This window comes from Onychostoma macrolepis, chromosome 19 (genome assembly GCF_012432095.1).
Source record: "Onychostoma macrolepis isolate SWU-2019 chromosome 19, ASM1243209v1, whole genome shotgun sequence".
Taxonomy (NCBI): domain Eukaryota; kingdom Metazoa; phylum Chordata; class Actinopteri; order Cypriniformes; family Cyprinidae; genus Onychostoma; species Onychostoma macrolepis.
Window position 1 is genome coordinate 24,142,703 of NC_081173.1, and position 26,932 is coordinate 24,169,634.

Here is a 26,932-nt window from a genome sequence, read left to right on the forward strand (position 1 = left end):
TTTCTTGTTTATTTACTTAATATTTATATATATTTTTTTACAAAATAAAAAACATTATGAAACAAAAAAAATGCTAACAAGTCTGTGTGTAAGGATTCGAGGGGAGAAAAGAAGCCATCAAACAAACATAGACTACAGTACTTGTGTTTTTATATATATATGTACAAGACAAGTTTATCCATTTAAATCTTTTTAAAACGCACAGTACAAAAAGAAAGTCACTGACAAAAGAAAAAAAGGAAAAAAAAAGAAAAAGAAAAAAAAAAAAATACCCATAGTACAATTCTGTCCATCAGCACTTTCCTAATAATCATATTACTAAAAGAATATATTTGGGGACAGAAGGTGGCGCATTTCAAGGGGAGAATGACTTCAGGTATGACAGAAGGACAAAGGCTGTGGAAAAACACACGGTGACCTCAGAATCCCATCGCAATTGAAAAACATCACGCTTATGGCAAAATGCAGAGGTCAAAAGTCATGCCTTAACATAATCCAGTCTCCCTGCTACAGGAAGGGCGGTTAATGAGGAGCAAAAAAATATCAGTTTGCAGAAAATAAGTCTAAAGTATAAGGTGACCAGTGCACTTCTCACATCGGGAGAGTACAATAAGGCTCAATAAAGAAATTAAAAAGGAATACACGTTGAAGCCTATTCTATAAGTACAACATTCATACACTGGCCACCCTGACGATGCAATTCATTCATTCACACAAAATAAACCCAAACGCGCGCACACACATGCACACGCAGTACAGATCTGAAGCCTGTGAACTCACCTATACATTTTTTTTTTTTTCCATATATCCATTTATATTTGGTAAAAAATAAACTTCACAACTGCACTAGCCGATTTAGAGTGATATCTTTTCCCAAAATAAAATTTGGTAAAAACTCATTGCAGGGGGAGAAACAGAGGAGGTGCATGTACATTTGGATTGCGGGTGCTGATCAAGCAAGAAGCAGAAGGAGAAAAAAAAAAAAAACTGCCCTCTCTCCCTCTAACAAACCTCTCTTTTTCATTTTATCCATCAGTAAAAAGAAAAAGAAGAGGGGAGAAAAAAAACTACACTTTTGTCCTTTTAGAAAACAGATCTATGTTACATATGCCAGAAAGAAAAAGAAAAAGAAAAAAAAGGGGGGTTTTGGGGGCTTTTTTGTATTTTGAACACAATACAAACTCCAAATACTCAATACTCCGATCATGAAAGCCTAAGTAACTATCCATATATTCGTGAGATCACGCTCCCCGTTAAGACTTCTCCCCCGTGCCCCTTCTTCAAGCAGCGCCTTACAGTGCTATCTCTCTCTTAGGACAGCGCCACCAGTGGAATGGAGTTGGTACTGCAGGGTGACCGTGCTGAGAGAGGAGAGGGAGCGCCGTGGAGGACAGAGAAAGGGGGAGATATCTGGGGAGAAAGGAAAGGTTCCACTAATCCAGCCTTTGGAACACCAGACGGGGCAGGACAGGGTATTAATTGCCTCCCCAGTTGTAGCTGTTGTATCCCGACTTGTTGATCTGTGACTTCTGTTGAATGGAGGCATTCTGACTGCGCTGCCCAGAGCCACTCTAAGACAGAAAACAATTGAAATGTTAATAAACTAAAGATATTTGATATTTTAAAAATTTTATATTAAGCTTTGGAAGGGGGGGGAATAAATAAAAAAATTAATATATAATAATAATAATAATAGCAACATCAAATAATATAATAAAAATCATTCTAAAATCAAACAAGAAGCTTTGATTTGAAAGGGGAAAATGTGTAATAATACAAATTAAGTTGTTTTAATGAAAGAACAAGATTTTTATTTCTATGATTGATCTATAAACAGGATACAAATACAAACCCAGACATGATGGTGTAAGCTCACCTGTCCATCCTGCTGCAGGTGATGGTGGAGCATCTGAGAGTGGGGCTGCTGATGGGGAGCCAGGATGTGCATGTAAGGGGCTGGAGCGTAACCTGCCGCAGCCGGAGGGTTGATGGGGCCGCCACTCCCAAGTGCTGAGGGCAAACTAAAGGAAGCGCTGGGGGTTCCTGTGTGGAAACCCTGCTTCTCAAAAGACTGTGGAGGTCAGATCAAGACGCTTTTGGTGACCAAGTTAATCCAACAAAGACAAACAAATCATTTTGACGAGCATGCTCACCTGCGTCTTTGTGTAAACAGACCCTGAAATGTCAGGGACTCCCGTGTTGCTTGATGTCACAGAAACACCTAAAGCAGAAAAGTAAAAAACAAAAAAAAACTAAAATGGTGATTGCTGAAAGCAGAGAAAAAAATAAATAAATCACTTGGCTTGAGACAGACTGACCCTATAATGCTGACTGTATGATTAGTATGAAATTGATCAATCCAGTAAATGAGAAATGCATATTTAAAGACGGAAGTATAGAAATGTGTTCCTCTAAGGCTTTTTGGGAAAATTGTGTAAAAATTGCTCATTATCTGTGGGTCCACATTATTCCACATTCATAATTTCAAGGCTAATCTGAAGCAAAAATGTAAAGTTAAAAGAAAACCACACACACACACACAACACTTCTGTAATGCGATCTGCACCAGTGTTAATTTTGGCAGGCATTTTTGATTTAGTCAGTCTTCAGATGAAAATGCTTAATAGTCTTAGTCACATTTTAGTCATTTGAGTCTCATAGTTTGTCAATGAAATGTCATTGCAGTGTCAACTTTTAGTCAAACTGCTGTTACCAACATTTATTTTGGTAGCTATTTTATATGTAGTTTTCAAACAAAAAGAGTCAATTCTTCTCTCTTTAGACCAAATCAATTAAGCTTAAGAAATTGGAATCAAGGATTGAATTTGGGAAAAACTGGAATAAATTCATTTTTAGGTAGAGATACAAATTAAGCTCATTTTTCAGATACAGTAGGTTTACTTAAGTATACATTTATTTAACATCTTTTGTTGGTTAACATTAATGACACAGATAGGTATTTAATTAGGAATGCTGTCCATGTAATGTAATACTGACACATTCCATTATCACCCACTGGTTTACATTCACTTAAGCCATAACCGACTGTATTTACATGAGATACTCTACACGATAGACATTTGGACTGCTGTGTGTGTATTTGAGCACTGAGAACTGATCGCGCGCTGTATGAGACTGAAGTGGAGCGTGCGTGAGAGAGAGTACTTCTAACAGCGCGATTCTGCCCATTGCTTCAATAACTTTAAGTTAATCGACAACGAATTGTGACTCCCAGGAAAAACAGGACGTCTGGTCACCCAATCCCTGACCCTTCGGGTGCTGAGGCCATTGTTTCAGATCGCTAGTTCGCGTTTTGGTAGCCCCTCATCCGACTGCAGCTCAATGACAGGGACGCACATTTTGAAAGACAAGACAGTTAACTTAGCCCATCCACCTTTTTCTTGTCGTAAAAATGGGCGTGGTCATTTGTAAATTCTATGGGTCTAGCTTCTGGTCTCACCCGCGTCCAGCTATTTTTAGCTGTACAAAACAGTTCATTTTGCTGCCTGATTTTGAAAATTTGTGTGTCTTACGATATTTTAACGTATTATCTTAATTATGAACATAATTGGTTTGTAGTGCAAACAGTTTCACCATTTACTGCACGTTGTTATTCCTCTATAACAGCTAATGGACCAGAAGTCTCACCCATAGGCTTACTTCCACGTTGAAGAAAAAGGTGGATATGCATTTTGAATGTCCGGTAGTCCTCAAATCGCGGCATAATTTTCATCATAGTTTATCAGATATTAGTTTTAGCTCGTCAACGTCTCAATGTCTTAGTCACAGAAAAATGGTTCGTTAACGAATATTTTTCGCCTTCGTCACCGTTGACGGTGAAATTAACACTGATCTGCACGAGGCACAAAACAGTACACAAGCAATAATTGCAATAACACTTAAAACGAATAACTGAACCAACCCAAATGAGTTAAGTGTTCTTAAGACTGAAAAAGTGGCTGAAGAAACGGTAAGATGACTAAAGAAAATCAGTCAAGAGTCATTGAGGATGGGGTAAATTCCCTTGAGCATAAAATTGTGATAGTACATTTGAAAACAATGCTCTCCACAATAAAACACGAGACTATTTAAAAGTAGATACCAAATATGGGATTTACAAAGCCATGGAGTAGGGTAAACGTACCCATTAAGCACACTTCCATATTATTTTTTCTTTTTATAATCTGAGCTCAAATGTATTATCATTAGGGTTGCAAAGGGGTGGAAAATTTCTGGTAAATTTCTGAAAATTTTCCAAAAATCCGAGGAAGATTCCAAAAAAAAAAAAAAAAAAAAATCCCGGAAGGTTTCCAAAATTTCTGGAAAGTTTCCGAAATTTACTGGAAATTTTCTAACTTTTTGCAACCCTAATTATCATTATCATGTCTTAACCAATTGATGTGTTTGTTACTACATGCCTCCTGTAATTTCAAGTCAATCAGATCATTGCACACTGAGATATGGCTCTCCGTGTGTTCACACTGTTTGGCGGCCATTTTGAAAGCTGTCTAAAAACTTTCACCAAAACAGGGGCCCCTAAAATGTGCACTTGTTTTAGATTTTAAGCCTTTGTTTTGGGCAAGTTTCACTACTTTCTGTAAAATTAAGAGATTAATGTTTGTACTTTTGCATAATACAACCTGGAACTTGGATGTGGGAAATAATTACATTAGATCCAAAAGATAGTTTTAGCAACATAGCGCAGATGCTACAGAACACAGTTAGCTGACTAGCTGTATAAGATTGTGTGCGACGCTAACATATTACTTCACAGGCATTACTGGCTTGTACTTTTTACATCTATAATATTATAAATTTACAGTTTATTGCTGGTCTGTGGTTTTATACTGCTGTAATTTTTAAAGATTTCATATTATTGTAAGGTGAGCTTAAAGGGTGCACTACTATGAAAACCACACAGCTTCAGTGTGACAATAAGAAAGTATAATTTCATAGATTGTTAATAGTCGTTCATAAAATACGTATGAACAATACATGACCTAGATTTTTGCAAATTCTTGTCATTTTAATAAATATTACATGAAATTTATTTAAAATTGTTGCTGCTCCCATTAAGCTCAGTGTGCTCTCTCTAAGCTCTTCCACATTGAACGTCTATGTAAATACTTCATAAACACACTTTAAATATTAACTGATGGTTGTCACTAAGTTAATCGATTTTCTATGGATTCTGCCGACTCAAATCTACAGACTGGCTCTGACCTTTGCCAACTAGCATCAACTTCTCCAGACTGTACATGATTTTTGCCCCGATTGTCCACCAACTTAGTGTATTCCAGCTTTAAGAGACTATAGATAAGTTGACATCCATTTAATAAGAGGCTAGTTTCTGTGTTCATCCCCATGAATGAAACATTTGTTTTATGAATGTGTTACTTGGCTGAACGCGGACTAGTATAGATGTTGCAATGTGCTTAAATGACACTTCACTATGAATATATAACCGTTCAAATTGAATGCCTTGTTGCTCGATTTTAGGGTTTAGGTTTTTTTTGTGATTGACTTTGTACCTTCAAAATATATTTTAATTATTATTTAAAAAGGTTGTTTAAAATAAACAAGAAATTTTAATAAAACGTGATGTGAGCTTAATGGGTACAAAAAAGAAAAAAGAAAATATTTACCCATTAAGCACAGCCAGATTTTTGCATTTAATGATGTACATCCAAACACCAATGACTTGTACATATGAGTAGTCATTTTAGACACTTCCAAAACTGTTGCAACAGAGATGGAAGTGTCTAAAATGACTGTACCAATATGTACAAGTCATTGGTGTTTGGTAAAAAGTTTTTGGCTCAAGGTCTGCATTTAAAGTCACACCAGAGGTGTTCAGCTTGGATTAGGACTTGGCTTTCTGCAGACCAGTCAAGTTCTTCCAAACTGACGAAATCAATCATTTCTTTTTGAACCTTGCCTTATACACAGAGGCATTGTCATGTTAGAATAGAAAAGGGTCCTGTCCAAACTGTTGCTTTAAAATTAGAAGCACACAATTCCCTAGAATATCATTATATGCTTAAACATTAGTAATTTCCATGTGTACAAATCTTAAAGTAGTCAAACCTGTTCATTAGAAGGGGGTGACCCAATACTTTTGGCTATATACACACACATATATACACACACACACACACACACATACACTTGTATATTATATTACAGTTTGCTTTAGTTACAATATTCCCAATAATAGTTTCAAATTAATCTAACTTGGTTTAAGCAAATCATATTGTTGACCAACATATGCAATTTAAAGTGAAAAGAGCATGCACACACAAAATTTGCTTAAAAAATAAAATAAGCAGCAAACTGCCATAAGCAATGTAGGATTTAACCCAGATCAAGCTGCCAAAATTAATCACAGGATGAAAAACCTATCAACACAATATGATGCATAAGCATTTTCTTTGAGATGAAGACAAAAAATTTAAGACACCACCACTGCTCTCATCAGAATTGATATTTTTACCTCATTAACAGTAAACATTAGCCCATTTCAGAGAAACAAAAATTGCTGACCACAACTAAAATATCTTAAAATACTAAAGGGGGGAAAAAGCCATTCAAACCATTCCACTAATCTAAGCATTTTTTGGGCAGTTGGCTTCTTGCATCCATCAGGAAACCCTTTTTGAAAGTGTTAAAGACTGTCACCATGTTGGTGTTTCAAGTCACGGGAGTAACAACCCTGATGTTCTACCCAAGGAAAGAGAGACTTCCATGTCCTCCACCCTTCCTAGTCAAACACCATTTCCCGATCTCCTTCCATCTGAGACCAGGCGGCATGTGACGGCTTCATCGAGCTTGACCAGTAGTAAGTTAGGAGCAAATGAGGGGAGAGAGAGAGAGCTTAAGAAAGAAAAGGGAGGAGGAAAAAAGGAAAATGGGGGTTTTAGCGTGAGGCTGCACTCACCCACTCCGGGCCCGGTGACGGAGCTGGCGGGCTTGTTTTGCGCAGAAGCGGCGGCGGCGGCAGCAGCAGCGGCTGCGGCTGCGGCAACGGCGGTGCCGTAGCCGCCCTTACAGAAATCCCCGCTCCCTGCCGAAGCCTGGCCCAAATCCTCATAGCCTGCAAACGGTCAGACACACAGCCACAGCCCCACAGCATTAGACACACACCAGGCAGGGCCAGAGGGGAGGAGGAGGAGTGAAGGGACAGGGCATAGGAATGGAGGCGGGGATGCTGCAAGCTGGGGGAGGGGTCTAATTAAAAAAAAAAAAGAAAAAGAATACTGATGACTTAAAGGGATACTCCACCCCAAAATGAAAATTATCATTCAATCACTTACCCCCATGTCGTTCCAAACCCGTAAAAGCTTTGTTCTTCCTCGGAACACAATCTAAAAGATTTTGGATGAAAACCGGGAGGCTTGTGACTGTCCCATTGACTGCCAAGTAAATTACACGGTTGAGGCACAGAGTATAAAAAACATTGTCAAAATAGTCCGTCTGCCATCAGTGGTTCAATCTGAATTTTATGAAGCAACGAGAATACTTTTTGTACACAAAGAAAATAAAAATAACGACATTTATTCAACAATTTGTCTGCTCTCGGTCTCAGCGTAGTGCCATTTTGGAGAGCATCCGATGGACGCAAAGGGTGTACGCTATTCTCTGTCATCAGTAATGCATGGATACGTATTGTACGTTTATTTACACTTTGCGTCCATCGGATGCTCTCCAAAATGGCGCTGCGCTGAGAGGAGATGAATTCTTGAATAAATGTCGTTATTTGCGTACAAAAAGTATTCTCGTCGCTTCATAAAATTCAGATTGAACCACTGATGGCAGATGGACTATTTTGACAATGTTTTTTATACTCTGTGCCTCAACCGTGTAATTTACTTGGCATTCAATGGGACAGTCACAAGCCTGCCGGTTTTCATCCAAAGTATCTTAAATTGTGTTCCGAGGACGAACAAAGCTTTTTCGGGTTTGGAACGACATGGGGGTAAGTGATTAATGACAAAATTTTCATTTTGGGGTGGAGTATCCCTTTAAGAAAAGTATTGGAAATACAGTGATGGAAATTGAGAGACTAGAAAAACAACATTAGGACTGAAGATGAAGCAGCTGGAAAATATCAACAAAAGAATGGAAAAGGTAACTGAAAAAAGATGGAATAAAAAATTTATATGGAAGAATTTGTGGAAGAAAAGAATGAAGAAAAACGAGGACAAAGAATAAGAGACTTCATGAGATTGAATGAGAGCGTAAGAGCAAAGGGATAGAAGGGTAAAACAAACAGTGCTCAAAAGTGGTGGAAGATTAAAAGCAAGCAGCGTGTGGAAAGCATGTGTGAACCCACCATCCTCAACCAAGCGACCTCCCTCCCACCTCATTCTCCTTACATCACTGGTTCCACAGAAACCCACCCATAGGCGGCACTTTGAAGTGCTTGCTTAAGCCTATCTGCGCACAAACCTTGGACAGTTCAAATGTCACAGTTGGGATTCACTAAATACAGTAGATGATCGGCCATCATATGTTCTTAATGTTCAAAGTTGGCCATATTCTCAAAACTGCAGATTGATTTCAGTCCAGGACACTCCAATTCTATAGTACAACCCACAATTGTTAAAGCTACCCCACAAATAGGACACAGAACAAAATTCCATGCAGTACAGTTGTGATTGTCAAAGTCATCTGGTTTTGCAAAACCAAACTTCCAAGATGCAGTACTATGGATTATACCTTTACCGTAAGGTGTATTGTCTCATGCTTCACAGACAAGAAAAAGAACAGACTTGGCCAATGCAGGGTTCAGAGGTGACTGGGCTAGTTTAGCTTTACATGGCTTGATAAACTCAGCCCTGTGGAACAAGATGTCTACAAGACCTACTACTTACTAGAGTGTTTTTCTAAAACTTCAGCATACTGCTAGACTAATTTTAGGATGATTCAACTGCAAGAATGTCAATGCATCTGACCGCATTTACTGCATTTTAAATGCTATATGAACGCAAGAAAAAGCATTACCAGTGCTGTATCCATGTGATCCATAACCACTAGCTTGCTGGAAGGGTGCTGCAGACGCATTGACACCGACATTCACACCGTGCTGTTTGGAGGAGGTAGGAGCCACCTGGAGGAACATTCAGAAATAGTCCTTTAAAAATCACAGCAAGGTTGTCACATCAGCAAAACAAGACTAGCACCAAATATTAATCAAAACTAGCCCAATCACTTTTTTCCACGGGTTCTCCCTTCCGTTTGTGGTTAAAAATCATCTCCATCAAAATCACATTCCAGGTGGTGCCCCTAACATCCAAGTGTAATGGATTACAGAAGAATAAAGTAGAATGAGGACCAGGTGTTGACTGGATCCGAGATGTGTCTGTCAATTGTTGAGTTGAGACTGCTGATTGTCTGTCGAGTTTTGTTCTAGATGCAAAAAGTAAATGCATCTTCTATGTCCACTCAGTGGGTATGCTTAGTGAGAGACATGGCGTATGGAATTTTAGTAATTTAAAGAGTCTGGTAAATTAAAGAGCTCATCACTTATGGACATGACACGTGAATAAATATGACTAGGCAGTAATGTGTCCATGTTAAGTCATATAATGCCAAATTTAGACTTCAAAGGTGGCACAGAAGAGCTTCTGAAGTGGCAATTGCAGACTGTTTATCGCTTCTCAGCGGTGCCATAAATATTTATCCACACTGCAATTACAACTGCATACTTTGACACTAGAGGCTCATGGTCAAAGCATGCATAATTCAGTCTGGCTTTTAAGCTATGCTGTGTCTTTACACTGAATTTTAAGCAGGCACAGAGCAGCTTAGCTGTGTAAAGAGACATTATGAACTCTTACCGGAAACATGGCAGGGCCGTACTGGAAGGTGTTGGGCAGACCAGGCACACCAGTATAATAGGGCAGGCTGGTGTAGCTGTATCCCGGTGGAAGGGCTGGGTTAAGGAAGGGCTGCTGGGTGGTGTGGTGCGTTTGTGTCTGGGTCTGCTGGGGCTGGGCCAATGTTGTAGCTGGGGCAGGAGACGATGCGTCGCCACGGCCAAACTTTGACAGGTCGCCAGCTAAGAGTAAGATTTTATAAACAGCATTTCCGAAAAAGTAGCATTTGGCTCAAAACATTTAGGTTCCCCTCACCAGACACTGAGTGCAATGCACAAACCAAACTTGACTGCATCTTACCAGAATAAGGGTTGCTTGTCAAACTGCCTTCCCTGCCAGTCAGTGCTGTGGTTGGAGTAGCAAATGGAATGCTGTAATAGTCCTGTAGGAGGAGAAAATGGTTTGCAACTTCATATGCCACAAACAAACCCAGCACTGTTGTATTCATATCAAATACTTCAGCTAATCAAACAGGAACAACCCCTCACCAGTGGTATCCTGGTCTGCAGCATCTGTAAGTCATCGTAGCCATACACTTGAGGCTGCAGGACATAAGAGTTTTGTGAGCTAAAACTAATATATATATATATATAAAAGCATGCTTGAAGAGTACAGAAGTGACTGCAGCAAAGGAAAAAATAAGAATAAAAAAAAACAACAGGACAAAACACTCACTGGGTATGGGTGAAGCAGGCCGGGAGCCATAATGTAAGGGTTGGGCAGCAAGGGCGGCACTCCAGGAGGCAGGTTTGGAGGTGCTTTCCCTGTTTAGATGAAGCAGTGTACAATCAAATTATACTGAAATGGTTTTATCCTGATACATCAAGCATTTCCCAAGTTTTGTTTTACACATCTCTGAGATAATGAAAGGGATGTTGACAATGTCTGTACATGTCGAAAATGCATAATCACTGTATTCTTACCTGAGGCAGCCGTGCTGCGAGACAATGAGGCAGATGAAGGTGCTGCAGTGGCTGAGGCAGCAGATAATGATGATGAAGATGCAGCAGCCGTAGGGGGGGCCATTGAAGCCACACCAGCACCACTGTTCAATCCCATGGTCAGACTGCTGACCGGGCCCAGTGCCGACTGCACTGAGACCGAACTGACAGATGAAGAGGGGGCAACGGGGCCACTGTGGGAAATAGGGGCTGCTGAAGTAGCTGAAGAGGGTGGGGGAACTGAAGGAGCCACAGCAGAGACCGACGAGAATGACGAGGAGTGCAAGCTGGAATCTCCATCCACACTAGGGTGCTGGGAGGAGATCAAACAAGATAAAAAAAAAAAAAGTTAAATACAAAATAAAACAATTTTGTAAACAGAATTTTTGGAAGAATAAAATTAACATTTTAAATGACCTAAAGTCATTTCAGAGGCAGATCAAGTAACACATTTTCACGAACAGAACAAGCTGTGCACAACAAGAAACAGACAATACTGATTTCAAGTTGACTTCATTCAGTTGCAAACTCACCAGAAGACTTGTGTTCGAAGTGCGAACTGAAGAAGGTGCCAAACTATTTTGCTGTGTAGAGAGGGAGCTAATGGGAAGCAGTATTAGCAGCATGATTAGCATCTCTTATGCAGGAAGACAAAACTAAAGTAATGCAAAAACAAAATGCTGTACTTATTGTGCTGAGGAGGGGCCAGTGAGCTGGGCGAGGGGTCTTCGTGTCCGAGAGCACTAAGAGGTGTCTGATTGGATGTAGACAGCAGAGAAGGAGGACCTGATGAAGGGTCAGCCAATGAGGATATGTTGGAAACTGATGGGGGGACGACTGATTCAGACGCCGGTTTCACAGGCACTGCAGAGCCTGCTGCAGCTAGGAAAGATAATGGGATATTTAACAATGTTGCATGAGGCTTGTTTACAACAAGAGAGGTAATTATAAGCATCTCCACACCAACGGACAATAACATTTGATTTATCATAAGCACATGCAGCAGTAAATGTCATCAGTCGCTATAAATGCTCAAGCTCTTTAAAAGTTGGGTGGATTCTGATTATTAAAACTTGAAAAGTTATACCTTCCAGAGATTGTGACGTCTGCATTGAACTGAACCCATTCTGTAATCAGAAAGAAAAGATTTGCTTGGATTAGGGATGCTCCGATCAGGATTTTTGAGGCCGATCACAGAAAGCAGTATCTGCCGATCCGATCACCGATACAGATCTTTTTACTAGCTTGTAGGGGTGGCACGGTACATGTATTCGTACCGAACCGTCACGGTACGGGCGTCTCGGTTCGGTGCATGAAGCCTTACGACAAATACAGGCAATTCACCCCCAATCCAGAAGGGGGCGCCCGCAGTAATGCAGCGCTGTTTGATAACTGCCAGCAGAAGAACAGTGAATGCCATTAATTGCGCACTTGAAAACAAAGTCCCCAGACAGTGACCACGTGCTGATTCTGAACTCGTCTCTCACATAGACTGACAAGGGAGTATAGGCGGTTTCAACGGCAACAACAAACGTTACTGCGCATGCGTGCTTTTGTGGCCCTAACTTAACTTCCGGTAGACATCCAAATACAATCAGTAACAACAGCTAAGTCCCTCTAGAGTAGATTATGTTTTGATAACAAGCAAAATAGGTTTGCTGCGTAAATCAGACAGACTGAGATGCAGCGATAACTACTTGGATGGACTTATTAAAAATGCAAACTCATTCTCTGCCAGCAGGAGGCGCTTTAAAGCGGAAGAACTAGAGGTTTCCACGGAAACGGCTGTTGGGCTGTACACAAGCACTGCTGAGCTTACAAACGCTGCTTAATCAGGCATATAACATGATACATACAGTGATATTTTTGATACGTTTTGATATTTAAACGTGCGTTATGTGCTCATGTCTATTCAACGAAGCCTTTTGGAAAATCGGTCAGTTTTGATATCGTGGCTGGTCACCACAAATAAACAAATGTATGGGAAACACATCCCACAGCACAACAACCTGAGCCCAACTTCATTACTCATCACTTTAACTGTGTTTGTAGCCGGTGCCACTATCAAGACCGATAAACAAACACAGACCGGAAGTTAATTTAGGTCCAGGCGTGTGCGCCTGATGAAACCGTTTATACTTTAAAGGCTTGCGCACTCAACTGTTTGCTTTTTTAAACACTTATTGTCTTATTAATAATCACTGTATAAAAGGTCTGCTTTTATTTGTGTACACTCACAATGAAAACAAAACAGATTTTATATATCTATATAATGTAATAATATTTAGTATTTTCACATCTAGATGGGAAAAAAAAAAAAAAAAAAATTGTAATTTGCACTACTGTCTGTTCAAAATAAATGAAAAGAAACTGAGCATAGCAGATTTTTTTCCCCCTGTTGTACCGAAATCGTATCGAACCGTGACATCTGTGTACCGTGCCACCCCTACTAGCTTGCATAACATTCATTAACAAGACGAGGCATGGCATAGCACATGCTATATTACATACACCGACTAATAAATTACAGAATGTTTAGCAAACACTGAGGAATCAAATAAATAATATTTAAAAAATTAAAAGGAAAGCATCCATAACGTAACTTGAGGTAAACAGCAAAGATAAGCTTTTCAAAACGAAAACAAAAAAGTAAAACTAAACTGGCTGTCGCTGACAGGACTTGCTTATTTTTTTCTACAAGAATACCAACATGTTCACCTTCTCTGGTTTAAGAAGCGGCCTTTTACTTTAGCTTGAAAACCAAATCCTCCGTTGCGCTCCATCTGTGGAGCGCACCTTCGCGCTCGTGCTGATGTAGCGAGTATAAACCAGGCTCTACACCTGAAGCACTCGCGTTGAAAGCGCCTCTCTTCACTTGATCAGTGAAATCTGACTCCTGCTACAATGTGACGCTTTGGAGCTGCGCAGACCATGCACTCGCACACGTCAAATTTTTACTCACACATTCTCAAAAAATGGTCGCAGTCTAGAGCCCTTATTATCGTAGCGCAGTACATGTTAGGTATGTAGACATGCGCGGTACGTGTCGATATTAAAAGGCAAGCGCGAACAAACATACACAATGGCGGACTACATGGTAGTGTTGTTGCTGATAAAGAGTTTGCCAACACAGCAAAAGCTGCTATGAATGAGGAGTAGAGCAACATTGGTGATTTTAGTGACGGAACTCCCACCCACAAAGAGCTAATCGTCACTTCCCTACAGGTACTGTTTACTAACAAGGTGACAGCGCCAACTACTGGCCTGGCATACGTAATACATCCACAAAAATTGCCAAAAACTCGAATTGTTTTGAAAACGTTGTCATGCATGTGTGAAATTTTTTAGAAAGCAGGGAGAAAAAACACTTTTCAGTTTTTGACTACATCGTTGTCCGGTAAAAGTAGCCTGACTCTCACCTTGGACTGAATGTCTTTCTGTGGTGAGGAGGACACAGAAGGAGGGTAGCGCCGTGTTTGGCTGGCTCTTGGCTCATAAAGCTCCATCTGACTGGGGTTGGACAGGGCTGTTGCTTGCTCACTGTGGACAAACCAGAAAATCAACATTTTATGGTTGTTACTATCAGGACAGCATGATTAATCCAAATAAAACTGAAATCATGATATGACTTAACAATTGACCTATCGGTAAGCCCCTCCCCTAAAACGCAGACTAGCCAATGGCAGTCGAGTATCAGTTGCACGGGGAGCGGAACTCGGACATCTTTAGGTTTCAGCGCCATAGAGAAACATTGGAAGATCCCAAGCTCGCATCGGTTTTATGGGGTTTATGCTTCAAAAATGGAAAAACGATGTGCCTGGGGTACTTGTAACACTGATTCCAGGTATCCTGAGAGGATGGGCAATATCATTTATTTTATTACATTTCCTGAATCCAAACAAAACAAAGCAAAATGTCCCTAAGTATTCACCCCAATACAAATGAAGACAAAAACGTTCATTTTCTGGTTGACATACACTCATTAAGTTACAATCTTCATCTGCTCAAGCAGAACGTTAATGTTATCTTGTGCTTTAGCAAGGTATCTCTGGCTAAAACTAGCTAACGTTAAAAGTTAGTGAGTCCATGCTAATGTACAACCCAAATAGCGGACTGTTCTCGCGTCTTGTACAGTGTAGGTCAAAAACACATAAACGAAGATCTACATTTCAGTGCCTCTCCATATTAAACTGATTAAATGTGCATTAATTTAATCGGTCCCTGCGATACATGAACAGTGTTGATCCTGCACGTTGTCATCCGATCGTGATGACCGACCGTAATATGAGACTTCTCCCGCTTGCATTGTGATCTGTAAACCCTCCTTCGAGTTACCCACCTTATTTATTTTTAAATATTTTATAAATCCCTCCATGGAATATTTAATTCCCATTTGGTGGCCTTCTGTGTCCAAAAATATCATGGAACAACGTTTTCACACTGCAGCTGTCATTGAAAGACAGTGAGCAACTCGGTTTGTTTGTCCGAGGGAGCAACAGTAACTAAGGGGGGCGGGGCTTACCGATAGGTCAATTAAGCAGCAAAGGCTGCAATGTAGGCCTAATTAAATAAATGCGCTGCATGGTTCATGTGCTTTTAGAAAGGAGCAGCTCATGATCCAGTGTTTTCTGCATCTCAAAGCAGCTCCTATGCCTGTATATTTATGGAAAGCAATATGCGGCAACCATCTTCCCAAATTTGTAATGAGAAGTGCTTATAAAAAATGTGTCGTCATATCCAACAAAAAGCATGATGTTTAACATTAAAAATAAAGGAATGCAGACAAATTTTTAAATATTTGTTCAAAAGTATTAAAACAATGTCAGTTACAACAGTTACCATTGTGTTTAATAATTTTTCTCTTTTTAATTTATTATTTATCATCCAGGTGGATGTTGCACAGACCCCACCCCCTCACAATGTAAAAAGCGCTTTGAGTGCCTAGAAAAGCACTATATAAATGTAAGGAATTATTATTTTATGATTACTGTTTTTATTATTATTATTAAATTATTATAATAATAATAATAATAATAATAACAACATTACCATACAGTCACAATTTTGGTCAAATAAAGAGAACAGAAAAACTGGTGCTTTAAGAAAAAGAAGTTGTGCAGCCCTGGTAACTGCGCCAATTTTAACCTGCGCTTGAAACTACGAATGCTTTAGATAAAAGCTTTAGTCTAAACCTCCCTCAGACGTGAGATACCCACTTGCTAGCACTTGTGTAAAGGCTGTTCTGGCCTTGGTTGCCTTGTGTCGTTGTGGCAACAGCTGCCGAGGCATCGTACTCAGGAAGCACCGGTTCAGAGCCGAACTGTAATGCTCCAAACTGCAGGTTGAGCCCAGATATATCCGCGGAGCCTGGCATCTCCACTGCTAGGGCTGGAATCTACAAAAATCACACCATTTGAGTAAACGGACTGATCAACTCTATAATTCAAAGTTGATCAATCCTAACAAAGCAATGTAGACCACAATGAACTAGGAGAATCGAGACCTTGGTTGTGATGGAAGCCCTCTTCTTCTGCTGTTTGAGTTTGTGCTGCTGCAGGGGGAGTGGGCTGGATGCCTGTGGGTCAGCTGGACTGGAAGAGTTCTGCTGACCTGGGGCAGGTCCCGAGGATTTGGGCAGAGGGGTGGTGATGGCCTGGGCTAATGATGATGATGGGGTGGACTGAGGAGGCAGGGTCGAGGTGGTAGAAGCAGGTGTGGCTTTGTCCTGCAAGAAGGCATCCATCATGGAGGAGGAAGTGGTGGGCTGGTAGGGCTGCCGTTTGGTAAAGGGACTGTGCACAGGCTCTGTTTGAGGTTTCATATCTGTAGACAAAGAAAAAGAATAAGACTTCACAGAATGGGTCGAACAATCACAGAAGTGATTCAAACCCTGTCAGCCCTCTTACCGTACTGCCCCAGTGTAGTGGGGCTGGTATCCCAGGTAGAAGGACCAGCATTGGGCGGGCCGCTTTGTGAGTGCTGGGCTGCTAGCTGGGCCAAAGCCCGGGCCGTCTTAATCTGCTCCAGAAACTGAGAACCAGTCGTGGAGCCTCCAGTGGTTCCTTTTGGATCGCCAACATCACCAAAACCCTTACTGAGCATGCTCACCTGTAGAAAGGACATAGAGAGACAAAACTCCAATGTTTTGGCTGCCTTCAAACAGTTTAGGCAGGATCATGTCTAATTTAGAACTAAATTTCAGTTCTGGATGCTGACTGGACATATCTGGATGCTGATTGGACAGTAAATGGAAATAACTCAAGGGCATGGAGCAAAAGATGATAAACACCAAAAGGTGACACATTTTAAAAATCTAACTTTGTCAATTTAAAATGTATTAAGTTAAACTTGATCAAATATGGCCCCTAAAACAAAAATAATAATTAAAACTGACCCTTAAAAACAGCTATGACATGACCTGTGTGACTTCATTATTACATCTTGCTCACCATGCTGTGCTGGCTGTAAGGAGCACCAGAGGAGGACTGGGACAGTGATGCTGTCTGCTTTGAGTTGCTGAACACCAGAGACTGAGACAGAGACGGTGGCTGTGGGCCTTCAAGCGAAGCAGGCTCTGCCTCGGAGGAAGAGGAGGGAGGCGTCTTCCCCAGCAACACCGCCAGATCAATCCTGAACATCAAACATGCTTACATCAATTAGGTTCTCGAATGCCATGACTGCAGCACATGAACAGATATTTAGAATTAGGTTGTGAAAATCTAGACATGCCACAATATTGTGGTTTTGAGTGTCAAAATTGCATTCCTTCTAGATAGAAGAATAGTCTGCATTCAAAATTTAGACTTCTGATAAACTTTAAATATTTCGGGTTATGTTTTTTAATAAATAAATGAACACTTTCAGCAGGGATGCATACAATTTATCAAAAGGTAAGAAAATCCATTTGTTGAAGATTTCCATACCATTTAAAAAAAAAAAAAAAAAAAAAAGTTATTTTGACGTTTCTATTCAATGAATGAGTGAATAAATAAATAAGATAAGTGTCACAGCAGCTCAACTATTCAACAAAACATGTTTCTTGAGCAAATCAGCATATTAGAATGCCTTCTGAAATGTGACATTGAAGACTGGAGTAATGGCTTCTGAAAATCATGAACAAAATCACATTTCAAATTATATATTTTTTAATATATAAATTTTTTTTATTTTTTTAAATGCAGCCTTCATTGACATAAGAAAAAAAAAATATATATATATATATATATATATATATATATATATATATAAAATTATTTATAAAAACAAACCCAGACTTCTGAATGCTATGCCTAGCCAAAATAATTTCATATGATAAGTGAATTTCACTGATGCCTTGAAATCACCACTGGCTTACCTCTGTCCAGCAGTAATGGTGACATTCTCCTGTGGAATGGGCATGGATGCCACACTGGAGGCAGTGAATATCTTGGTCTCTGACAACTAAACCGAGAACAAGAGTTAGTTTTATTTAGACCAAAAGCCTGCTTTTCAATTTAAGACTCCGTTCATATACTCACATCCTCATTCCAGTCCTCCATGCCCCACTCTTCTGTGGCAGTTCTCCAAGCACCTGTTACACAGACATTTAGCTCACTTACAAAGACAACAGGTGAACAAATCCTTAGCAAAGCAGACAATGCAAGACTCACCAGGGGCAGAGTCAAACTTTCGAGGATAGTTTGTTCCCTCTCCACCAGTAAACTCAAGCCCTGTGGAAACAGATTTATGTCAGAACATCAACTCTTACATGCACGTTTTAAATGGACGGTGTACTTCGGCCTGAAGAAATGCCAACACTGTTGGAAACTGGAGGAGGGGTTTACAAGAGACACTTATGGCATCACTCACTATTTCCATCCTCGGGTTCCAGGTTACCAGTGTTACTCCAAGTGCTGCCGCTTGTGTAGCTCTCCTCTGTTTGGGCTGGCTCAGTGTAGTCCGCTGGGTTAAACGTACTAAAAAAAGCAAATTAAAGTTTTGGTTTTTGAGGGAACATCGAGTGAATGAGGGAGGCAAGAAATTACATCAGCGACATCAGTAAAAATGTGCAAAAATCACTTCAACAGATCCACTACGACCTAAAAAAAAAAAAACACTCCTATGTCATAACGTTCTAAATTCAATTATACCAAAAGACGCAAATGTGCTTTCCACTCACTCTCAAACCCGGAAACCAAACCACTGGAAACTAAACATATGAAGCTCAAACTCTGATGCATTCTTCAATAACTAGCCACTATAAACCCTTTGATCCTACACAAACAAAACCAACACGCTCATAAATGTATTTAACTCACCTCTCATCTCCTGAAAAATCATATCTGGGGCCCTTATCAATCTGGCTTTAGGGAGAAACAACAGGGAGAATTACAAGCAACTCAACACAGGCAGAAAGACGGGGGTGCATGGTGCGAACAAAGATGTGCTTGAGTGTGTGCACGAGACAGAGACAGAGAGAGAGCGAGAGCGATGGCAACCATCATGCTCACGTCCATAGCAGGTCAAATTACCACACCTGCTCTACAGGTGTAAAAGCATAAGACGATGCTTTAGAATGAAACAGCTACGCTTGTAATGTGACTTGCCAGCTCAAACAAGGCTAAACTGGTACCCTGCAGGTTCAGAGGCCAAGAATTGAAAACCAAACATGCAAAATCCAGAAGCACACTTCAAACCAAACAAGCAAAAGGGGCCAGTTAAAAAGCCTGACTGTAAGTCAAAGAAAAAGTGACCAGGCGGCCTTGACAGAAAAAGAAAACCAGTCCAGGGGCGTGACATGACTAGATTCTAGCCTACTGAACATTGCAGCAAAAAGCTAAACTAGATGTTTACAATGACATTGAAACTCCTCATATTACTAAACAACAGTATGAAAGACAGACATTTTTATACTTGACAGTGCCACTTCAAAATATTAAAATGCATCTCGGTTACTGTTCGGGGTGGGCAACAAATCTATACCTTTATTTTTTACTAAATGACAAAAATCACAGTATATACAATTTGAGGGGAAAAAAAAAAAACTCCTGACTAAAATAATTGTCCAAAACTATTCCCAAAAAAAAAAAAAAAAAAAAAAAAGTCAAATCTATTTAGTCATATACATTGCAATGAAATAACCGTCTATAAAACTAGTATTTTTTTTTTGTTTTTGAAAAGTCTCATGCTCATTTATAATTCTATTTAATCATAAAATACAGTAAAAATACTAAAATTGTGAAATATTGCCACAACTCAAGTTAACTTTTCTATTTCTTATTACCATTGTCGTGCCGCTTCATATTTTTATGGAAACCGTGATGCTTTTTCTAGTTTTCTGATTCTTTCAATATTTCAGGATCATTTTAGTGCATTCTTGCTGAATAAAAGTATCATCTCTCTCTTTTCATAAACAAATAAACGACTAAATCCAAACTTTTTAATAAGTGCACTACTTAACTCCTGAGGTAATCCACTAAATATAAACTTCTCATTACATGTTGGCAATGGAAGTGAAGGTGCAGGTATAAAACATAAGAGATTCACTTCCATATCATATTGTTTTAACAATCTTGTTCATTTTCTTTCTAAATATCAAGCGAGTGCAACAGACATTCCCTACACTCTGACGTTGGCATTTTGATAAATACAAATGACTCAAATTTTTAGAGATTAATCTTTCTACCTGTATTTCTACCGCCCACCCCTAGTGGCCATCAATTTAGCGAACTCTGTCATCAACAAGCCTAAAAAAGGCATAGCACCAAAAAGCAGCAAATGACCCCACAGTAGCTCTTACTTACCTGGTTAAACCTCTGCATAGAAAACATGTTAAAATCTTTAAGGTTTACAGGCTATAATTGCACACAGAGTCTCAAGATAAGCATAGCAGCAGGCCTTAAACCCAGCAGGTTGGACTCAACAGTACAGCTTTCTCTGCTAAACACTTGCACCATACCTTACATGTTTTTGAAGCACAAGATTATGAATTTTAGCTGGACACCATTAGCATTTCCCAGATTCTGACATTCTGGGAGATCTCTAGAGAACATGCAAAAAGAGAATGGACCTGAATGGAAGCACACAAACTTACCCCATGCCCTGAGCTGAAAACCTCCCTCCTCGCCTTCCAGCTCCACCTGCAGGACAGAAAGACGAAGTCGAACCAAAACCACTTCCCATTTTCATTTTAGTTAATCATTACCAATAGTAGTGCTGACCTCTTCCTCTGCCTCTTCCTCGACGGCCTCGCTCCGTTCCTCTGCCTGCAACTCCACCTGCCTTGGCCCCATCCAAACCATTCTCCTGCCCACGGACTGAAGAGAAGAAACAAAAGAAAGGAAGGAGTTGAAGAAAACCAATACACAAGATAGAAGACAAGATAGAATAAATGTAAAAACTATCCCTTTAAGACTCCATTAACACTCCTATTAAAACTCACACCTAAAAAGGGAAGCCTAAGAAGCCCAAGTTTGGTCTCAGCACATATAGGGACACTTTCCTTGGATGCTTGATTTTTTTTTTTTTTCTGCTCTGAAATAGATGCATTAAGTGGCATGCAAGTTTCATATTGAAAGTTAAAAGCAGCTATTGTAAAAGCATCAGAAAACTGAAGTTCCACGGAGCCAGAAGCTACAAAATGCTTGGTGAACATTTTATGAACAGTTCTTCCTGTTTAGGAACAGCATCTTTTGTGTTTTATTATCTCACTTTGACTGGGCAGCCAAGCTTTTTGATTTAAATGTACATGTGAATGTATTTTACATAAATCGGAAAAAAATCATTGTACATCAAATAAAAGCTGAAGACTAACAGCTCTCAAAGTCAGATTATATATTAAACCACAATACTTGAGACAACGTATATGAGCCTTATGTTGCTCTCTACCTCAGACTGAGGCTGAGAGAGAGTATCCGGTAGCAGCTCAAACTTTACTGTGGCACACACTATCCCTTCAGCACTACAGAGAGAGCAGTGAAGGGAGTGTTGTGTGCGGAGGCAGAGAAAAGGCTGACTGCAGACTAAGAAAGTACAGTTCTCTTTTTTTTAACTAAATGCTTCATTTAATAGGAAAACAGTGGCATGAAGTCTTTGACTAAAATAAGGAATATCAACAAGAGCATAAGTAATCTCTCCACTCACACTCTCTTCCGCGGCTGGCTCCACGGCCCCTCCGTGGGGCCCCTCCTCTACGACGTGCCACATCTCTCTCTCCTCCTTTCTCTCGGTTCTCCTTCCCTTCATCTCCTCCATCTGTCTGTGCGCTTTCCTTCTGACCTGAAACTCCTTTCTTCTTTCCAACCATCTCCCACGAGTCCTGCAAAGCAAAGAGCAAATTTAACACTGAAAAGAGGGATGAAAATATGGGATTTCAGAAATGTAAGACTTTGAATCAGATCTAGATACTAATAAATACACATTGATAAATTATTTAAAAGAGTATTGTTATAGTATAAATTATTATAGATTAGAATCATCTTCAGTAACTGGAAAAAAAAAATTTGACGTTTACAAGTGTATTTTAGTTACTTGTCAATGCAACATGTCTAACTTTTCTCTAAAAGGTTGAAAAACACTGGTTAAAAAAAAAAACATTTAGGCTTTTTTTTCCCCTCTTACAAACAAACCTTTCCACCTCTAAACTCAAGCCTGAACTCACAGTGTCAGGGCTGCCCTCCAACAGGACGTTGATGGCTCTGTTGACGTCTCCGTTGCAGTCGTGAAGCGCTATCATGGACTCATCCTGATCCTTTCCTGTGATGTCAACCAGCTAGAGAAGAGAAAAGGAGCAACAAGAAGAAATTAAAGTCATGTAGGTGTATGACTTAGGCCATATATTTGGAAGTGAAATGGAAGTGGCTGAGGGGACTGATGGAAACATTGAGTGAACTATGAGATGTCTGAGCTTTACGTTGCTCTCTAACTCAGAGTGAGACTGAGAGAGAGCATCCGGTAGTAGCTCAAACTTTACTCTAGCACAGATGGTCCCTGTCAGAGCTATAGCGAGAGCAGTGAGGGAAATTGTGTGCGCACTAAGTGACCCAGAATGAAACTGCTGGTACAGACACGTCAGAATGAGCCAACTTCCGACATCCCTACTCACCTGTTTGACCTTCTCTTCAAAGTCTGCATCATTATGGTCCGAGATCATCTGCGCGAGTCGGATCTGCTCAGCGGTGGCCTGAACAAACCATAACAGTTGTGAAACATACAGCAATGAATGTCAGCATCATTTACGAGTGGGATTTTAACCGAGTCTTGAGGCCAGATTTACTAACAGCCTGCACCAGTTCAAGCCCTCTTTTGGCGTTGAAAAACTACTGTCAGGATTTACTAAATACACACAGTAAAACATTAGCGATGAAAAGGTGTGGACAGTCATTTTTGCAGCTAAACTTACTGCATATGCATTTGTAGGCGTTTCCATTTCAGACGCAAAATTTATGGAAGGAGAGCATTTAAATGAATCACAGAAGGTGATTAAATAAGGTTAGAGGTAGTCAGTATGGAAATGAGCAGGCTGCGTCGGTGTTCTTCAACTCACGCACCGTCAGTAAATCACCTGCAAAACTACCCACTCCCATCGGTGTTTTTCTGGAATTGCTCTCACACACTAATATTGTAGTTTAGTAAATCTGGCCTGACTTTTAGGCCCGTTTTCACAGACAGGGTTTAGATTAAGCCTGGATTAGGCCTCTGTTAAATTGTTATGTTAAATGAACATTTAAGTCATTTTTTTTTTTTTAAATGTGCCATAGAAAAAACACTGCTGGTGTGCATCTTGATACAAATGAATGGCACTGACATATTTTAAGATATGTCAGTGCAAGTTGCTTTCAGTTAAGACAGTCTGGGACCAGGCTTAGGACTTGTCTATGATTCTGTGCATTAAAGATGTTTTTAGATAAAATTCTGTGTCTGTCCCTCCACCCGAGCAGGCAAGAATACAGCCGAGGAAAAATAGGTCAGGCTTAGCATTTGCTTGGACATAAATTTATGATTTATTTCTAAAGCCCTTAATTTAATTTAGAAGAACGAGTGATAGACTGCAGTGACTCAGAGAAAGAGTCTCAGACTGATGGATGCCACTGATACCCGTTTTCCACCGAAATGGTGCTGGATCTCATAGCCAGCAAAACTGCAAACAACTCGAGAACATGCAAAGACATCACTTGCCAATTAAAATCACAACAGATTTGATCTTATTTTTAACATTTTAACATCCAATGCTATTCAAGTCAGCATAGACCTTTTTTTGACCCACCTGTCAAAAAGTTGTAACTGTCATTACTCGGTCACGTAACATCCATAAATGTTTTGGATAGACAGAAAAAGTCAAATCAAGTACCTCATTCAATTATTATTATTATTTTTTTTTAAACGCATTCACTTATGCCAGTTGCAGTTTAGGGTTAGGGTTAGTTTCTGGCCCAAGATTACCATGTTTTAGGTAGCAATGTGTAGCCAGTTTTTTGGGTGGGTTAAAGGGGGCTTTGGAGGCATGGCAAAACTTAGCCAATCACTACAACTAATCAATACAACCTAAGGCTTAAGAACTTACCTGGGGCCTCTGCTTGTGCTGTGACTGGCTCTGTGTCTGACCCTGTGTCTGCTCCCAGTTGCCCCGGGTCCGGCTTCCGCCCACTGAAGTCATCATTTACAGTATATACAAATAACAGTATTTACAAAAGAATAACACCTTTAAAAGAGAAGCAGATGGAAAAAAATGTTACTACAACTCTAATATCAATCGCAAAAACATCACAGTCTCGACAAACCACATTAACATTAAATATGCATGCAAATAACAACGCTACACCATGTGTAGCCATTTTGATGAGCCAAAAACTGTACGTAAACAACGTCACATGCCTAAGGCACTACCCATAAAACGACGGGCAAAGTTTACCGGAACAACAACAGAAATTAAATTCTAGGAACTTCGAAAACTTTGTGCAATTACCGCACGTGAAAAATAAGACTAAACACTTTTTACAAATCAAGCTGCAACAGGTCAACCATAAAACGCGCTTCCGGGTATCAATATCCACAGTTTAAGGCTTCTTCAAAAACACACAAAACACCGTAACCCTTCATATTTCGATAAAATTACACCAAAAGCTGTCCACCTGATGCAAGTTGCGAAATATTGCATGTGTGGTTATGCCAAACAGCCCACCGTAGCAGCTCTGCGCATAAGGAAATGCAGGGCATGTGGTGGAAGAAAGCAACTGCGCACTTTAGATCGCGCACAGAATCAGTCAGCGTGATGGAAACACGCGGGACCAGCCGCGGGAAAACAGACGGACGACGTGCTTTAACGGACAAACCTTAACAAACAATTAAAAAAACCCTCAACGGCCTTTGAACGGGGTGATGGCGAGGATGTAGCTGTCACACTGAGACTATGCTTGTGTGAACACGTTCACACAGTCCATGGGTGAAAGTGTCAGCACGTCAATTTATATTTCTTGAGCACTCACACTATTCCATACAGTAAATAAAACAAGTATACAACAAGCAAAGTGTCTAGGAAAAGCAGCACATAAAAGGCATTCCCTTCCATGCATTACAACGTAAACACTTCCTACAAGTATTCAATCTATCTGTAAAATAAGTATCCAACAGGTAACCTACATTACCTGTAGTGCTCTACATTAGATCTGCATCCTGGGAATCCCATATTAACTTACCGACTAAAAAGTAAGTAACTCGTATAAACTCGGTTAACAATAGAAGAAAAAAAAAATCTTAAGAGGTGAAGGACTATGATTGAGAAGTCCAGGCGATGGGCCTTGGAAAAGCAACTCGATATAAACTCAAACATGCAGATTTAACGAAACGATATGAACACATGCACACTGTTTTTATAGTCTTAATAGGTTATTGATACGTTAAATAAAATAGACAAGATCTAGACGATGGGTGGCTTCCGCTATGGCCGCGACTAATAACCTCATGGCCGGTTATCGGGCATCATAATGCTACTGCTGCCCAAAAAATTAAACTTTTCCGGTTACTTATCAACTATATGGTTTCTCAGCGTAGATGAAAGAATAGTTGGGTAAATTGTTCGTTAGATTAATCGACAAGATAATATTTTGCGTTTGCAAAACTGGAAGGCACACGCCCCCCGGGGTGAGGCACACTCCCGTCGGTCCACCTGTACACTCGATACCGAGGCTTCACCGAGGCCTACAGGCCCCGAATGATAAAAATGAACAACAGGCGAGATACTAACCAAAGACCCGGCTGGATGTCAGAAATGTGGAGATAACGCCGACCGACGGAGGCTTTATTATCGACCTCCTAATCAGACGGAAACAAAACACGAACTCTTACGCGTCCTAAATCGATTCCCCAAAGCCGACAAGAAGGCCGAACCGACTCGCGCAGACAATAAACCAGAGGCTCAACAAAATTTACCTGTTTCTCTTCCACACTGACACCCGGATCACCGCGTCACGTGGTTTATCACAGCCACTGCGGCTTCACGCGCAGAGCGCAACCACGTGATGACAACGTACGCGCATGTATATATAACAACTTAAACACAATTATGCAATATATAATCTGTTACCCTGTAATTGTAGTTGGGTATTTGTTATGCAAAAACCCACCGTATCATTGATACTGATCAAACATACGATATACATATTCCGTGAATAATTTTACGATAGGACCTTGAAACTAATTTGAATATTAAGTTATTTATTTATTTACAATAAACAATAAAAAGGAACAGAATAGGTAACATGGTTGCAAATTTACCTAGTCACTATTTACATACAAGCATTTTGTTTAAAAACTACTTGTAACCAGTGCTGGGTAGTAACTGATTACATGTAAATTGGATTATGCAATCAGTTTCCAAAAATTGAGTACTTGTAAATCGATTACATTAAAAAAAAAAAAAAAAAAAGATTGTTTTTTATGTATTATATTATATTATATTATATTATATTTATAAAATATAAATATAATACATATTAAATATTATATTTAGATAGATTATATATATATATATATATTTAGAATATATTACATTTTAAAGTGTTCATAATCTGATTACAGTTACTTTTTATAGATTGAATGATTACATACTACAAAATGGCAATAAATAGTGATTCGCCC

The 26,932-nt window shown here is 39.8% G+C and overlaps 1 protein-coding gene across 5 annotated transcripts; it reads right to left on the reverse strand.

Moving 5' to 3' along the window:
- Nucleotides 1–50: 50 nt before the first annotated feature.
- On the reverse strand, nt 51–26,345 carry ubap2l (ubiquitin associated protein 2-like). 5 transcript variants are annotated; one of them, XM_058753106.1, is made up of 30 exons: nt 26,225–26,345; nt 24,360–24,497; nt 22,902–22,979; nt 22,458–22,568; nt 21,941–22,115; nt 21,019–21,114; nt 20,892–20,937; nt 19,117–19,161; nt 18,668–18,774; nt 18,469–18,528; nt 18,337–18,389; nt 18,174–18,259; nt 17,269–17,449; nt 16,726–16,927; nt 16,323–16,642; nt 16,036–16,214; nt 14,239–14,359; nt 11,907–11,946; nt 11,506–11,701; nt 11,353–11,419; nt 10,802–11,132; nt 10,554–10,642; nt 10,367–10,420; nt 10,179–10,260; nt 9,840–10,060; nt 9,004–9,109; nt 6,938–7,093; nt 2,154–2,221; nt 1,877–2,071; nt 51–1,571 (listed from the first exon to the last, which is right to left on the reverse strand). In XM_058753106.1, exons 2-30 carry the CDS (start codon nt 24,453–24,455, stop codon nt 1,476–1,478), a joined length of 3,657 nt encoding a protein of 1,218 aa, XP_058609089.1. In that variant the 5' UTR covers nt 24,456–24,497; nt 26,225–26,345; the 3' UTR covers nt 51–1,475. The 5 variants fall into 5 exon arrangements, with proteins under 5 accessions (XP_058609089.1, XP_058609088.1, XP_058609090.1 ...); XM_058753105.1 differs by lacking the exon at nt 26,225–26,345 and adding an exon at nt 26,040–26,215; XM_058753107.1 differs by lacking the exons at nt 19,117–19,161; nt 26,225–26,345 and adding an exon at nt 26,040–26,215.
- Between the last annotated feature and the right edge of the window lie 587 nt (nt 26,346–26,932).